General features: G+C 35.8%; 1 protein-coding gene across 1 annotated transcript; it reads left to right on the top strand.

The window, feature by feature from the left end:
* The first annotated feature begins 1,729 nt into the window (after nucleotides 1-1,729).
* Nucleotides 1,730-17,367, top strand: LOC108996686 (kinesin-like protein KIN-12B). Its single transcript, XM_018972709.2, has 16 exons — nucleotides 1,730-2,197; nucleotides 2,896-3,033; nucleotides 3,119-3,202; nucleotides 3,305-3,430; nucleotides 3,523-3,582; nucleotides 3,670-3,723; nucleotides 3,830-3,922; nucleotides 9,043-9,138; nucleotides 10,338-10,477; nucleotides 12,537-12,686; nucleotides 12,774-12,903; nucleotides 12,992-14,287; nucleotides 14,378-14,476; nucleotides 14,567-14,719; nucleotides 14,789-15,583; nucleotides 16,860-17,367. Exons 1-16 carry the CDS (start codon nucleotides 1,898-1,900, stop codon nucleotides 17,169-17,171), a joined length of 4,026 nt encoding a protein of 1,341 aa, XP_018828254.1. The 5' UTR covers nucleotides 1,730-1,897; the 3' UTR covers nucleotides 17,172-17,367.
* The last annotated feature ends 696 nt before the right edge of the window (nucleotides 17,368-18,063 follow it).

The raw sequence follows: 18,063 nt of genomic DNA on the forward strand, positions 1-18,063 counted from the left end.
CTGGATGGCACCAGTTCGAATCACTGCGTGCGCGCATTTGGAATTCAATTTTTCTTTCCAATGCGTTGTATCGCCTCGCGCATGGAGCCCCTCATCGCAGCGACTCGTGCACGCCCGCATCAGTGCGTCGCGCCCTTGTAGCCCATGTGTTGCATGCCTCTTGGGCCTCTTCATAAATCAGCAAAATAATGAAGAGGTGTGACTCGAACCCATCCCATGGTCGTTACATAAGAAGCTACAATACCACTAGGCCAATCAAAGGCTTATGGCTGGAGTGTAGACCCACACTATAATAAACATTATACCTTTCCATATCTTCTCTCTTCCCAAATTAATTCACAACTTCCAAAATAACCCAAAAATATTATTAATAATAAATATTATATATATATTATTTTAAAAATATTTCCAACACATATTCTATAACAACATGCTCGTTTCCTGGCCATTTCGCATCACTACCGCCACAGAAGTGGCTCTACAGAACAAAGATCATAAACAAAATTGAAAGCCGATTAGAAGTTTGGTATTGCCTCTTGGTTAATAGATCAAGAGGCGGCAACACTTGATTAGATTATTTTTAGAGCAATCCTAGAGATGATTCAGGTCATCATGTATTTGGCTAATGAAAATTTGACATTGTTTGAGAAATTTTGAGGCATGTTTTTTATTCGATTAAGTGAAGTTATCTATAGAAAATTTTTAATAACTTTTCTTTTTCAAATATATGGAAAGAGGGAGGAGAATGGGAATTGGTATTGTTATTCAAAATCAAGAGGGTCAGGTAGTCTAGGCTACTAACAATCTTCAAGACAAGTTCTTTGGTCACCAAAACCTACTGAATATTTGGGTGCTTATGTGACTGTCATGTTCTGCATTGAGTTGGGTTGTTAGATGGTGGGACTGGAGGGAGAAGCAAAACGGTGGTTGATGTCATCCAACATGACCAGGATAATCTGAGCTATGGTTTTAAATTCTGTTTCGGTCTAGCTAGAACGGTCATAATTTTCCGTTACAGTGTAGTACCCAATATACTATATATATATTCATTCCGTTTCTTTCCAAATTTTGGCCGATTCAAACCTATTCTGGTCATTTTGGCTAGAATTTGCATTCCTGACCACATCCTTGTTCCAACTGTTTTAATTACAATTTTGTAATTTTTTTGAATTTGGACGACATTTTTATAAATTTTAAGTCTAGATTACATTCATGTAATAATTTTGAAATCTAAAAAAAATTTATATAATTTTAATTTCTTTGTAACTTTATATATGCCTTTCATTCTCTCTCTTTTTTTAAATCTCATTATTTTTAATAATTTATCAACTATTTTTCTTTGCTGACTATTCTTCTTGAGTACCAACAAAGTTTCTCTTTTATCTAAATTAAAAAAAAAAACACACTTAAATTATTTTTAGAATGAAAATTAACCCTATTTTAGTTGAGTTATTGGTCATATTTAATTAAATACAATGGAAGTAAAGAAAAAATATAAAGTATTTATGAAATATAGATGAAATGATTTGTCATTGAAAAATTATTCGTCCGAAAATATCACAAGTCTGTCCGTATTTTATAAACAAGCGTAAGGAAGGATTGAAAACGCTCCAGATCCAACACAAATTCAAAAAAATGTTTTGTTTATTTCCCTCGTTGCTATCATATCTTGATATAAACAACAAAACGAAAACCACGGCATAAATGACAAAGGCCCTACACACGTGCTTTTCACATTTCCCCCAATTCAAATTCCCTCCCCTCCCCCTCTTACAACGGCTACATCTCTCTCTCTCTCTCTTCCCCACCCTTCTCCTTCGCTTCCTTGTCTCCCCAAACCCTACGCTTTCTGTCTCTCTCTCTCTCTCTCTGGACTTCTCTGTGATTTGTGCTAACAATGAAGCACTTCATGCAACCGAGGAACCCGATCTTGAGGGAGACGCATTCCACGGACCCACCGTCGTCCGCCAGCCCTAGCTCGGCCAAGCCTAGGCCGTCGAGGAAGCAGAAATCGGCCAAGGAAAATGCCCCGCCCTCGGATCCAAACGTGATGACGTGTGATCCGAAGCAGTCCCCGGCCAAGTTGAAGAGTCCGCTTCCGCCAAGGCCGCCGTCTTCAAATCCTCTCAAGCGAAAGCTCAGCATGGAGACTCTGCCTGAGAATTCGGTGCTCGGGCCTTCGGATTCTGGCGTCAAGGTATTCCTTGTTGTCACTCGAGGGTTTTGGTTTCAATTCGGTTTCTAGTAATCTTTTGGCTGCCGAGAAAATCTGGATCTAGTTTGTGTGGTCACTGAGAAAATGTAAAGCCACATAATTAATTTAAAGTAATCTTTCTACAGCTCGTCTTATTTATGAATTCTAAATGTTTAGTGTGGCTTCTGATCGAGCTGTTTGGTTGCAGAGAAATGGATATAATATCAATAATTACGCATAGAAATTCTGGTTTACAGAAGTCGAGTATGTCATGTCACCTATAGTGGAATCAAATTCACGTTTGGCTGCTTTGAAAGTGGAGAAAAAGAATATAAACGAAAATAAAAGAGAAAAGCTTGTATTTTGTGTTCTTTGGCCTTCGTTTTGTAGTTGACAAATATAGTAAGAGGGTGTAAATCTCATATTTTAAATTTTATGCTAATCTGGTTTTTTAACAAATGAAGACGACACCTCAACATATCGGTAAGCCATGTTTCGTGAAGTTCATTTTGGTTCTTTAATGATAACCAACGCAGCTTAATTATATTAAATGCATCTATTAGGACTAACTCAGCAATGATTTTTGTTTTAGGAACGCCCATGCTCATAAATTTTGATGTCTTTATTTACTACATTTTCTCATTAGCTGAACATGGCATTTGAATCTCACTGATTGTGGAGGATACTGTCACAAATTTCAGGTTGTGGTCAGAATGCGGCCGCCACATGAGGATAGGGATGAAGGGGATGTGATAGTTCAGAAAACTTCCAGTGATTCATTATCAATTAATGGACAAACTTTCACATTTGACTCAGTCGCAGACATTGAGGCAACGCAGGCATGATCTATATTGATGAGATTATTTTCAGGCTTTTAGAATGTTCGTTGGTGTTGAATGCTAAATAATTCTATTTTATTTTCAGCAAGATATCTTCGAGCTTGTAGGAGCACCCCTTGTTGAAAATTGTTTGGCTGGATTCAATAGTTCTGTATTTGCGTATGGGCAGGTATCTTTCAGTTTTCGTTGTTTCTTTTCTGATTTCATTACTATTTCAAGTATAATGCTCCTATTAATGTTCTCCATGTATCTGAAAATTTGATTTCTTTAGACGGGAAGCGGAAAGACATATACTATTTGGGGTCCAGCCAATGCCTTGTTGGAAGAAAAATTGTCCAGCGATCAACAAGGGTTAACTCCCCGTGTTTTTGAGCGACTCTTTTCCCGCATAAATGAGGTGAGCTATGCTGTACTTCATTTAAATCATTGAAGGTTAAATTGTATTGTAGAACAATGGTCCTAATTGGTGCTTTTGTGTTTCCTTTATAGGAGCAAATCAAGCATGCCGATAAACAACTCGAGTATCAGTGTTGCTGTTCTTTTCTTGAGGTTGAGTGATCGTAAATACTTTTGGTATGCTTGACCTAACTATGCTTGTAAGCTTATGCCACTTGATTTTTTTTTTTTTTTTTGCAGATTTACAACGAGCAAATTACAGATTTGTTGGATCCAAATCAAAGAAATCTCCAGGTAAAAGGAATTTTTTATCATTTCATCTTCATGTATATCTTTTTTTAAGTTTTTTTGCTGCTATAAACCTTGTCTTCTTTGGTCTTTTGTTGCCTTCTTCTCCCAGATAAGAGAAGATGTTAAATCTGGTGTCTATGTCGAAAATCTCAAAGAGGAGTCTGTACGTACAATGAAGGATGTGACTCAACTCTTGATAAAGGTTCTCTCTTTAATATACTTCTCCTATTGTAGGCATAGCATGAATATTTATCTTAATGTGGCCCTCATAATTTAACTGTTACTATACCCAAAAGGAGAAACGATAGGCAGCATACTTTGTGACCTGTTCTTGCACTTTTGTCGAGTACAAAATCACTGGACCATACAACCGCATGTGCATTTCCAATCATTATATAATTTCATTTTGTTAGTATGTTTTTAGTTTGATAAATTTATATCTTGACAATTGCCTCCAAGACACTAGTTTTTGTTAAGGATCAGTTACATGGAAAATTTTTAAAGGGTTGACATCATGTTGAGTTAGGTAACTCTACATGTGCTTGTTACTACAAGAGAAGTTTGTCAGAGTAGACTGTCAAATGGTGGAAATCCTTTCATTGTCATTTATTTCAATATATTAAGAGCCTTTTGTTGCGGAAAATTTTTTATACTTTATGAGTAATTTTTTCTTTTTCTTTGTTTTTCAAATTTCGTCTTTGCAGACTGTTCCATTAGAAATCAAAACTGTAGAAATGGCAATCTCAGACACAGGCTCTATTTCTAAATGAACCAAAAGAGGGTGTAAACAAAATGCATTAATTGAAGATCACGGTGGTGTTTATCTTTGTAACACCCTCCTTCCCGTAGGATAGGTGTGTCACGTATTTTTCATAAAATAAACCCGACAAGAGATCTCATATTTAATAAAATGAACTTAAGATTTATTTTGTAGAAAAACTGTCTAATAAAAATGTTTTCTAAAAACATTAAATGAATAAATTGAATAAATTCATGTCATAAAAACATGTTTTATTTTAGAAAGTCTGAACTAAAAATAAATGCTCGTTCTACTCCTGGCCTGCCTGCTTGTAATCATCATCTTCACCTGAGTAGTTAAAAAACATGAAAACAAACTAAAATGAGTCGATGACTCAGTAAGAAATCTATCACAACGTAAACGTAATAAATATAAGATTTTCATAACAATTTTCATGCTGTGTTTAAAATCATGTCTATTCATACTAGTGCTTATGCTATGTATGACTGATTTAACTGACTGATCTGACTAATTTAAGTGATTTATCTGACTGGCCAACACACTTAACCCTGTGTGCAAAGTTGTACACCAGCCCCACATCCCGCTGCAGCAAGGGGAACCGCTGATAGTATTCTAGCATACTATGGTGGACCACGACTGAGTTTGTGGCTTGCACATCCACCCTGAATTGAATTGCATTGGTACCATGCATCTGAATGGCCATCTTATTAACTGATCTGAACTTATCTTACACTTGAATTTAAGATGGCTTACATGTCTTATACACATGAGATGCATGGCATAATACATACATAATTATAATTTATGAATCTGAAACATGATGCAGAATGACATGATCGTATGCTATGCTGGATGACATGTTTGCATATGACATGAGTGGTTCATAAATAATGGCTGTCAATGAACTGGCTTGAATAATACTTATATATAAGCTAAACTGTGATGATCCTAATTTATGATCAAATTACTTACCTCGCTGCGCTTCTTCTTGAATAACACTTTGTAACTTGAGACCTATATACAATAATAACTATCACTAAATTTGTTTGGAAACAAACACGTACTAATATCTTACTTAACTAAATTCAGAATCTAAAAGATAGTCAAACAAATATTTTGTTAAGCACTATAATCAATAAATCATAGTATTTAAATTACTTAAAATACTAATTTATAATTTTAGAAGAATACTTGGGCTAATTTAAAAAAATACATAAAACTTATATTATGACCTAAACTTAGGATCTGGTTGTTACAAACTCCCCTCCTTATAAAAATTCCGTCCTCGGAATTCGCTAATACCTGAAGTAACTTACATACTTGTCCATCGCATTCTTTTCATGTTTCTATTTTAGATCTTCGATCATTTAGTCGAGCTTAACATTTCAAATTTTAAACTTCATTTATTCATCCCTAAATCTCGCATATTCTCCTAAACCTTTTACACGTGCACTTGTTGTCAATGATCCCATGCTTTAGAAGTACAATACAAACCTAAGTGTATACCTCGACAACAAGATTCATCAAGAACCTGTTAATAATATCTCGATTCTAAAATTCTTAAAACAAACCACAATGATCATGTGCCTATGGTTATGGGCCTACATCTCCAATTATAAGCATAGCAACATCAATTACGCTTCCAGATCAAACCTCGACATCTCGTAGTATTCTCTAATAATGCCGACCCAATCATTAAACTTTAATGTGCATGTCTAAGGCATACGTGTACTTAAATCATCTTCTATTCGTAAACCTTAAATTCTCATACCTCAAAAATATATTGACTTCACAATTTCTTTCAATAGTCTATTGCTAAATAATTCCGCGATACGACATTTTCCAAAGATCTTTTGTTCACCATTCATGCTAGGCGAGAGAATCATATCACCTATAATATACCTTCTATTAGACATTGCGAAATATCAAACACCATATGTAAATCTATGTCATAACTCCAAAATCAACTAACACATTCCCTAATTTTCTTAAATAAGACTCCATCAAATGCAAGTCATCTCCATCCATTCTCGTAAACAAGATACACTATCAATCTTAAAACAAAAGTTTCCAAACTTCACCTTCCTTCAATCAATTACACTGTCATAACCAAATATATTGACATGTAACTCTGGCACACATAATTCTCATAAAATTCTAGATATCCATGCGACATGAAATTCCTAGAGTCATGTGCCATAATCTAAATTAACCATTAACTAATATTTCAATATTGACATAAAAAAAATAACTAAACTACAATGATGGTTCTAACTAGTAAAAATCATAAAATATTCAACCCTAAATAAAAACAAACCTTGATTACTCACGAGCAGGCTAGGAGCACTAGGTAACTTAACATTTTCTTCAGAAAAATTTATAAAAAGTTTTTTTTTTTTTTTCAAAAAGTCTACAGAATCAACCTGGCTCTGATACCAAATTGTAACACACCCATTCCCGTAGGATAGGTGTGTTACGTATTTTTCATAAAATAAACCCGGCAAGAGATCTCATATTTAATAAAATGAACTTAGGATTTATTTTGTAGAAAAACTGTCTAATAAAAATGTTTTCTAAAAACATTAAATGAATAAACTGAATAAATTCATGTCATAAAAATATGTTTTATTTTAGAAAGTCTGAACTAAAAATAAATGTTCATTCTACTCCTGGCTTGCCTGCTCGTAATCATCATCTTCACCTGGGTAGTTAAAAAACATGAAAACAAACTAAAATGAATCGATGACTCAGTAAGAAATCTATTACAACGTAAACGTAATAAACATAAGATTTTCATAACAATTTTCATGCTGAGCTTAAAATCACGTCTGTTCATACTGATGCTTATGCTATGTATGACTGATTTAACTGAATTAACCGACTGATCTGACTGATTTAACTAATTTAATTGATTTATCTGACTGGCCAACACACTTAACCCTGTGTGCAAGGTTGTGCACTGGCCCCACATCCCGCTGCAGCAGGGGGAACCGCTGATAGTATTCTAGCATACTATGGTGGACCACGACTGAGTTCGTGGCTTGCACATCCACCCTGAACTGAACTGCATTGGTACCATGCATCTGAATGACCATCTTATTAACTGATCTGAACTTATCTTACACTTGAATTTAAGATGGCTTACGTGTCTTATACACTTGAGATGCATGACATAATACATACATAATTATAATTTCTGAATCTGAAACGTGATGCGGAATGACATGATCGTATGCTATGCTGGATGACATGTTTGCATATGATATGAGTGGTTCATAAATAATGGTTGTCAATGAACTGGCTTGAATAATACTTATATATAAGCTAAACTGTGATGATTCTAATTTATGATCAAATTACTTACCTCGCTGCGCTTCTTCTTGAATAACACTTTGTAACTTGAGACCTATATACAATAATAACTATCACTAAATTTGTTTGGAAACAAACACGTACTAATATCTTACTTAACTAAATTCAGATCTAAAAGATAGTCAAACAAATATTTTGTTAAGCACTATAATCAATAAATCATAGTATTTAAATTACTTAAAATACTAATTTATAATTTTAGAAGAATACTTGTGCTAATTTAAAAAAATACATAAAACTTATATTCCTAAACTTAGGATCGGGTTGTTACAATCTTCTTGGCCTGTGATGTAGTTTTGAATAAGATTAACCGCTGCATTTTAGCACCCTAAATTACATATAATTGAAAAAGGGGGACATAATGACCTAAATTAGAGATTTGAATCATGTAATTGAAGGTTCTTTTCCCAATCAAGGAGTTGCAATATTTTGGAACTTGTGCCAGCATTATGATGGAAAGAATGTATGGAGTGTAACATGTTTTTTTCCATCTTAGGAAATCAAACTTTTTAAGGGACATCATTTTCTACGTGATCTTTCAAGTATGAGTTTTCAAGACAGCGCTCCCAAAAAACTCAAGCAAACTTACCAAAGAATTTAAGCCATTGAGTTTTCAATAAATAAAGGGTGTATTACAATTTTACATTATATGGAAAATATTTAGGAACATTCCAAGATGGAGTATTGCACAACCAATATTGGATAGAAGTATTGATTAACAAGTAGGAATGACAGTCAAAAGTTCACCAAGTAGGTTATCCTGCTTAACGAAGACAAATTAATATTTACTTCTTCACTTCGAAACATTCAAGGATTCAAAAGTTCAGTGGCTTTGGCCTCAAGCACCCTAATGTGAATGACGAGGTCTAGGGCACAGGCATCTGATCCTCATGTGAATGACGAGGTCTAAGGTTCACATGAAGTGCATGCCTTGTATCCAGACTCTTTCCTTATGTTGAGGGGTGTACACATAAGGCCAGCCACTAGCAAGATTAATATAAAAAATTTGAATTTTACTTAGAAAGTTTTTAAGCTAACAATTCATACATTTTTATAATTAGTCTCCATGTGATTTCCTCATTTTCAGCCTTTCAAATTTGATACGATGGGTTATATTTTAAAAATCAGCTTGTATTGTGGATTGATTATATTCAGGCATCATATTTACAAACACTGAATAAATTATGCAGGGGATGTCAAATAGGAGGACAGGTGCAACTAGTATAAATGCTGAGAGTTCCCGCTCGCATACTGTATTCACTTGTGTTGTTGAATCCAGATGCAAGGTAATAGTATCCACTATTGAGATTATTGGGTACTTAATTGCTATTTATAATCTACTATGAAATACACTAATGTGGTTAGGATATGTCTGTTAGAGGCATTCTATAAATTGTTTTCATAAATATTTTACAAATAAGAATCACTAGATTTTTTTAGCCAAGTAAAGTAATATTTTGTGAAGTTTTTCATGCCAGCATTCTATAGAGAATTTGCTGATTAGAAATGTGACAAAAATGTCTAGATTATATGTTTGGTGTTAGTGTTCTTGATATTTGTTGTTGGTTCAGATCATGTGAAACTCCTTTAGATCTTTTGGTATGTGATTGCATGTCCCTGTATTGGTTCTTGGTTATTAAACAGGCCTGCCCTTAATGGGAATTTTAGGCGTCAATGTGATTAATACATATTGTTGGCTCCAATATTGTCAAATGCAAAAGTGGACCTCAAGGCACCCAGTGTCTGCATTCTTAAGACATGAAGTGCCAAAAAGGCATTGGCTAAAAGTATCAAGTTCTAGACATTTTTTTCTAAGTAAACTTATTCCCTTAACAAGGTTCTAGAGATAATTAGCATACATGTTGTGAAAATGAAATGTTATCTATTTGATGCATTGGAATATCTAAAGTGAGCTGTGCTAAATGGATAAGAGCTGGTCTATTTTTTTTTTTTTTTTTTTAAGTAAGAGCTGGTCTATAAAATGGTAATGCAGTTTTTTTTTCTAATTTTCTTTGCTTGTTGACCTTTGGTTAAGACCCTCCAAACAACCACATTTATAGATTCATAGGAAATCTTTCCTCATGACGAAATTGTTCCTTTACTTAAGTTTTAGAAGCCATTTCACTAAATTATTGTTCTGTCCACATTTAAATATGGTAGCTTTTAGAGAGGCGGTTGCCTCAAGCCACTGGAACTTTATATAAGGTGCTTGTCTGGGCATCAAAGCCACATTTATTGGAGGTGAGCACCTCACTAAAGGCATCTTTCCTCAGGGCTACAATGGTGCTTTGGTGGTACCTTGCTTGGCCCAAGTGCCTGATCACCTTTGACAACATTGGTTGGCCCATTTCCTTGCACATATAGCTCTTGGGTTGAGCCTCTTTGACAAACAACAGAAATTATAAATACCTCTGTTTCTTTATTGTTATGGGATCACATATTTGCTGAAAGGATCTTATGTAAACCATTATTTTTCTGGAGCAAGGCTGATGGCTTAAGCAGCTTCAAAACAAGCAGAATAAATCTTGTTGATCTAGCCGGTTCAGAGCGACAAAAGTTAACTGGTGCAGCAGGAGAACGTCTAAAGGAAGCAGGCAATATTAATCGATCACTCTCACAGCTTGGGTATGGTTTAAAATATCTTCTTGCATATTTTGTTTCATGTCAAGTGCACTTTGGTTATATTTCACCAATTAGTATTTATTCACTTTTAGAGCTATTTCAAATTTCATACTCACATAGCATTTAATTAACTTAATTAATATTATCTTAGTTAATGGGCAAAGTTAAAGTCGTTCCCCCGTTTATGAGAAATTATCTTCCTGTTGCTATCAAAAGATCTGCAACCCTGATATTTTATGTTTTTATTCAAAAAAGTGAAGCGCTTCAGCCTTGGTGCTTTGCACTTAAGCATGCTGTTACCAACACTCTACTATGCTGAAGGAGATGCAATGTTAGATGAAGAGTAATGGAAAATATAGGACAAGTTAGTTTTTGAAGATAGTGAAGAAGGGAAAATATTAGTAATAATTAAAAAGAAACTAAAGTGGAGAATGAACTTGAACATGGAAAAGATGTCATTCCCAGGATACATGCAAGGTAAAATCATCACTTCTAAGAAACCTATATAAAAGTCCTTGAAAAAAATGAAGAGAAATTTCTCTCTTGGGGCAATACTTGGGGTCCTCCAAAGATAAGTCAGAGCTGTATACACTCCAATAAATATGTACCATGGCACCAAACAAAATTTCAAATATTATAAATAGTGAATCCTCTCGTCCATCAACAGTGTGTAGGCCTAATACACTAGAAGTATACAAACTAGAAATCCCACCGTTCAAGAGACATAAATAATAAATGTTTTGAAAACATCAATAATAATTAAAATAAATCTCCAAATAGGATTTATAAAATATGTAAGCTATCAAGCCACACAAAGTGCCCCTAGAAATTCATTGTTCTCAGAAGCCAAGTTAGGTGCCTTCTATTGTTACTTTTATAAGCCGATCTAATTGCTTTGGATTATAAAATTTAGCCAGCCAGAATACACAAAAATATAATTTTCTCGGAGAATATAAATACTTAAATTTGGAAAATGTAAATATTAATGTGTAACATGCAAAGATTTGCTTCATCTAGTACACTTAAAATCACTGGATTTTATATTAAATATGTAAAACTAAGTGATGGAATGAGAAAGGAAGTTGACAACTTATTTATACGATTAGCAGATAAATTGAAGTGACAAACATAACATAATGGTCAAAGGGCAGGAGCATAAACGTTTTAGTAGAATAGGGGTTATAGGACTGAGATTTTGGAATAGGATAATGACACAATTTGTCTTTGGCATGGATTAACGCAAAAATTTATCCCCCTTTATTTCTTCCTGAAGCTATTGATTGTTACAAATATCAGAATCAACAAAGATTTTTTCTGCATGGAAGTTTTTGTACTGAAAGTTTACAGTCAGAGTATAGCTCCCCTCAATGGATTAGGAATTTAGCTCTTTTGAGCCAATTAATTGGTGGTGGTATCTAGAATCAGAGGGTCAGAGAGTACAAGGGAAACATTGAAAGATTGTTGTAGATAAATCAGGGATGAAAGGTAATCAATGTGTCATATGCATATAGTTAGTTTTACAACTTTTCGAGAAATCCACGTTATCTGAATTTGCACTTTTAGCAATTTGCCCATGGTACTTGCTCGCAGCCAAAGCAGGATTTTTATAGAAGTGATACACTAAGGAGACGTTTGGATTCGAAGATGACTTGAGATGAGTTGAGATGGATTGTGAATAGTAATGAGATGAGTTGTGAATAATAGTGAGATTTGTGAGTTAAAGTTGCTGAATAGTAGTGAGATGAGTTGAGATGAGTTGAGATGAGCTGAGATGACTTGCGAATCCAAACGTCTCCTAAATGTCATGGTGTTACTATCTTCTGTTACTGGCATATAATTCAGAGCTGAACAGATAAAAGGCCTATGTCATGCTGAATTGGAAGGGCAAAAAGGAAGGACAACTGTTGTAGTTTTCGGCAGTAAAGCCATATTCTTCCAATAATTAGTGCCAATGACAGTGCCACATTTATTTTGTCTAAATCTAAATTTACACAGATTTTGTGCCACCCCTATGTCTTTATTTGACTATCTTTTCTAATTGGGTTCAATTGCTGGAGTGCAGAAATTTAATCAACATTCTTGCTGAAGTTTCTCAAACAGGAAAGCAAAGGCATATCCCCTATAGAGACTCCAGGTTGACATTCTTATTGCAGGAATCTCTTGGGGGAAATGCAAAATTAGCAATGGTTTGTGCTATTTCTCCATCTCAAAGGTAATACTGCTGTCCCCTTCTTTCTTCATAGTAGTCTTGTTTCTTCTCTGTTTGTCAAATGGAAGTTCTCTTGGCTCAACATTGCAGTTGTAAGAGTGAAACTTTTAGTACATTGAGATTTGCACAGCGTGCCAAGGCTATTAAGAACAAGGCAGTTGTTAATGAAGTAATGCAGAATGATGTGAATCACTTGCGAGAAGTGATACGGCAGCTGAGGGTATATTTTTATTCGTAATAATTCTGTGTGTTTCTCCATTATGCCAAATTAAACTCATAAATCTGACTTAAGTAGATGATTTCAACAGGATGAACTAGATAGATATAAGTCCAACCGCGGATACCCCATCGACTCAAATGGAGGTCATTCAGCAGCATGGATTCGTAGAAGTTTGAGTCTACTAAAGTCTAGCCTCAGTTGTCCAACGACATTACATCATGTTGACGATGATGGTGATGAGGAGATGGAAATTGATGAGGAAGCTGTTGAGAGGCTCTGTGTTCGAGTGGATGAGCAAATAGCCAGCAGCGAAGCTAACAGTAGGATTGATCTAGGGAAAACAAAAACTGTAGATTCAGACTTGCAACTTGTGACTTCTGAAGATATAAGTTTTAATGAGCCCGAGTGCTGCACATCTGGAGGTGGATGTATCAAGGAACAAAGTTCTGAGGATACAGATGTTAATATGGAAGGAGCATCTGAACATGATAAGATAATGATAGTTGATTGTGCAGATCCTGTTAAAGACACTTCATGTTCTTCTGATGTTAATGTGCTGGCTTGTCATAGTCTCCTAGAGGAAAACAACAGAGAAAGAAACACACTTGATGGGGATTCCTATTGGCAGCCCACTGAGGGGAAAAGTATACTTAGCTCATCTGTCAGTAAACTGCTAAACAAAGAATCACCAAGCAAAAATGTAATGGATAATTCTTCCTCAGTCACAGATCATCTTAATGAAGTTTCTGTCGGCATTTCCAGTGCAGATGCACCAAATGATTTTTCAAATGGCTCAGTGAATTGTGTATCTCCTCCTAGCTTAAGCATAGTTCCATCTGATGTCTCCCCAATACTTAAGTCTCCAGCTCCAAGTGTTTCGCCCAGAATCGCCACCAGCAGGAAAAGCTTGAGGACTTCATCAATGCTGACTGCTTCACAGAAAGATCTTCAGGATGACAGTATGTTAGTCCCTGAGGCTGCTCATATATCTTTCAAGAAATCCACGAGAAGCAGCATTAATACTATGTCCACAGAAAAAAGTAAGAACTTTATTTCACCAACTGAACATTTGGCTGCAAGCATCCGTCATGGCCTTGAAATTATTGATAGCCATCGCCAAAGTTCAGCTCTAAGGCGGTCAGCGTTCAGGTTTTCATTCAAACCTGCAGAATCTAAGCCAATTTCTCTGGTTGACAAAGTTGATGTGGGTGTGCAAACTTTTCCTGGTGATATACTAGAAGAAGATTCAGTTGAATTTATGTGTACTAGTTGCAAGAATAGAATGCAGCTAGGGGTCAAAGAGACCGATGACGGTTCAAACCTACAGCTAGTACCTGTTGATAGTGCAGAGTCTGCTGAAAAATTAAAGAAGCAAGTTACCAAGGCAAGTTTAAGGACAGCTGGATTTCCAAATATCATTCTGGGCTGTTTGTATGCATGAGTTAATCAACCCTTTTCATTCTCTATTATGCAGGCAGTGGAGAAGGTTTTGGCAGGAGCTATTAGGAGAGAAATGGCACTAGAAGATTTCTGTGCTAAGAAAACCTCTGAAATTGTGCAGCTTAACCGTTTGGTGAGTCTCTTTCAAGTTTTATTTATAGACAACTGTAACCAATATTTTTCTTTTGGTGTTGGCATGACCTTTTCTTTTGGTCATTTACAGGTGCAACAATACAAGCATGAGAGGGAATGCAATGCCATAATAGCACAGACAAGGGAGGATAAAATCCTTCGCCTCGAGAACCTTATGGATGGCGTTTTACCCACAGAGGAGTTCATGGAGGAAGAGCTACTGTCACTCACAGAGGAGCACAAGGTATAAATTTGTTCTCAAAGTTTTCTTTTCAGTAGACTGTGGGCATGTTTTTTAACCTCTTTTCCACAGATTTTCAAGGAGAAATATGAGAATCATCCTGAAGTTTTAAGGACCAAAATTGAGTTAAAACGAGTTCAAGATGAGCTGGAACATTATCGGAATTTCTATGATATGGGTGAGAGAGAAGTGTTGGTGGAAGAGATTCAAGATTTAAGAAACCAACTACAATTTTACATAGATACTTCATCCACAGCATGTCGAAAAAATCCACTACTTCAATTGACTTATTCATGTGAAACTCAATCGGCTCCACCTCTTACTACGATTCCTGAGTCGACTGAGAGTGCTGAGGAGAAACTTGAACGGGAAAGCATTCGTTGGACAGAGGCAGAGAGCAGATGGATCTCTCTTTCTGAGGAATTGAGACTTGAACTTGAAGCTAGCAGATCACTAGCAGAAAAGAGGAAGCAAGAACTAGATACTGAGAGGAAATGTGCCGAAGAGCTGAAGGAAGCAATGCATATGGCTATAGAGGGGCATGCACGCATTCTTGAACAGTATGCAGATTTGGAAGAGAAACATATTCAGTTGCTTATAAGGCATAGGAAGATCCAGGAAGGAATAGAGGATGTCAAGAAAGCAGCTGCTAAAGCAGGAGTTAAGGGTGCTGAGTCCAAGTTCATAAATGCTCTTGCTGCTGAAATTTCAGCATTAAGGGTGGAAAGAGAGAAGGAGAAGCGATATTTTAGGGATGAGAATAAAGGACTTCAAGCTCAATTGAGGGACACAGCTGAAGCTGTGCAGGCTGCCGGAGAATTACTTTTGCGGCTGAAAGAAGCAGAAGAGGCTGTCGCGGCTGCCCAGGTGAGTTTTTGTTGGTCTAGTTTTATTGATGCTTTACAAGTTTTTGTCGTTGAGATTCACATTGAAGAAAATATGTTTAGATGCATATTTGGTTTTGATATGCATTGATTACATATGCTACATGGTAATATTCATCTCATAATGCAACTTAACATTGTCTTCTTTTCCTTTGATTGGTAAGTACACAAGCACCTTGTGGGTCTGGAACGCCAGACCTCACCCTCCTCCACACTCTTATTCACAGCATCCAACAATTTTGGCTTAGAACCCCTATGTTAACCTCTATTCTATTCTTAAGGGGAAGGAGATAACGTTTTATGCTAAAGCACATTGGCTGCAGCGAAACAAAAGCATCCCTTTCAGGGAAATCTCTACATAACTCATTTGTTGTATAATATATAAATTGAATTTATAATTTTGGTTTGGTGTAAACTAATATTTCATCAAATCATTGGGAACCGTTCGACAGATTTACATCTTAATTGAAGGTTACATCACTTGACTCTATGACTCTTGTTATGGGGCCATACCACTTCTGGCTTAAATTTGAAAGTTTATGGCATCTTCTGATTTCTCTCTTCTTCAAAATCACATTAACTTGCCTTTCACATTCTGTAATCTCTCATAATGTTTGTGCTCTCTTCCTCTCTCTCTCCCTCAAGTTACATAATTACGCTTAAGCCAATAGAACAATAAAAGCTTTTTTCTAAATTAAAACAGATTTGCTGCATCACTCTCTCCATTTTACTATGTTGTTTGTCAAAATTCACATATTTGTGCATTTTTTTAAACTTCACATTCCATTTTGATATTTACTTATCTTTTCGATTGTTCTAAAAATTTTATTTTAAGTTTGTTTAAATAAGACATAAATTTTGCAGTTCCTTTTTTTTTTTTTTTTTAAACTTTTAACAGTGACAGTGCTAATGTTTACTCAAAAAGTAGTCCTGTAAAAACTCATGGAACAGCTCTACATATATTAGAATAAATGTACTTTCAACTAAATGTTACTAGAATTCATGCTTTGGAAGTGCACACGACTTATGCGCTAGAATAGTAAAAATCATTCCTGCTTATTGCATTGTATTTGAATGTTGTGACCTTTGAACATGTTGGACGATGGTGAATGTCATAATATATACAGCTAAATTTCGATCTTGGTATACATATGTTAGCAAAGGCTCTAATGTTGCTCCAAACAAAAGCTGTGTCTCGACTTTCTACTTAGACTAAGTAGGAATTTCTCATTAATTGACTGACTCACTAAAATATGCAGATGCGAGCTGTGGAGGCAGAGCAAGAAACTGAAAAGGCCCACAAACAGATTGATAAATTGAAGAAAAAACACGAGAAGGAGATCAGCACCCTTAATGAACTTCTCCTAGAATCTCGTTTACCCCGAGAAGCAACACAACCAGCTTATGATGATGCTCAAATTGCCACATACGACGCAGGGGAGACACGCAATTCTAGTGATCAGAGATGGAGAGAGGAATTTGAACCATTTTATAATGGCGAAGAAGGTGAGTTGCCGAAACCCACAGAACCCTCGTCATGGTTCTCTGGTTACGATCGATGCAACATATAGATGAAAATTACTGGCCTAAATGTATTGCACCACTAACAGTTTTTGTGATATAGCTCCAAAGTTGTAGCATATTTTTACTGGTCATCCGGTTCGTGCAGTTTGTAGCAATTGTGATTACCAATGTATGTGTTCTCATATTGTTTTTTGTCAATTCAGATTCCTAAGTTCATAAGATATCAAGATTGAATTCTTTTTATCCATTCCTACTTACATTTCCGGTTGCTTGTATTCTTGTCCTTTATTCTCACATATTATCCATCTGACGTGTTTTTCTTTCATTTTTCCTAGTTCCCTTTGTCATTTACTTTCCATCTTCTGGTCTACCAAGCAACACAAGCACATGCATATGTTTACGAGCACAGCAGACAGAGACACACACACACTCAAGCACTATGCTATGGATTTGCTATCCATTCCCCCTATTCTAAATTGTGGTATTGATGAAAGGAAAGGGAGATGTGAGTCTGCATAGAGATGGGGCTTTTTAGAAGTTTCTGTGTAGTCTATGGATATGGTGGGCCCCAGTCGCAGAGACAACTGAACTACAGAAAGATCAACAACCAAAAAAAAAATTTAATAAAACAGTGAAGAAACTGAGTTCAGTTCAAGCTTCAGATCATTAATTTGTTTGGTTTACGTGTCAAGAGGATTAGAGAAGCATGTCCATGGCCCCCCCCCCCACCCCTTCCTTTCGAAGTGTTTTAAATATTGGATGCGAAAAGCAGGCATTCCACGAGTTCTCAGTCTGAAGCAGCCACCTCCTGATGTGGTAGTTTTATCATGCCATGGAGACCATTAAACAGTAAGCTTGTGGTCTTGTCTTCTCTGACATGAATCTATATCCCTACCAGTGGACCATTTTTCATGCCAAAAGGGCAGTTTCAGTGAGGTT

The sequence above is a fragment of the Juglans regia genome, chromosome 7 (assembly GCF_001411555.2).
Source record: "Juglans regia cultivar Chandler chromosome 7, Walnut 2.0, whole genome shotgun sequence".
Taxonomy (NCBI): domain Eukaryota; kingdom Viridiplantae; phylum Streptophyta; class Magnoliopsida; order Fagales; family Juglandaceae; genus Juglans; species Juglans regia.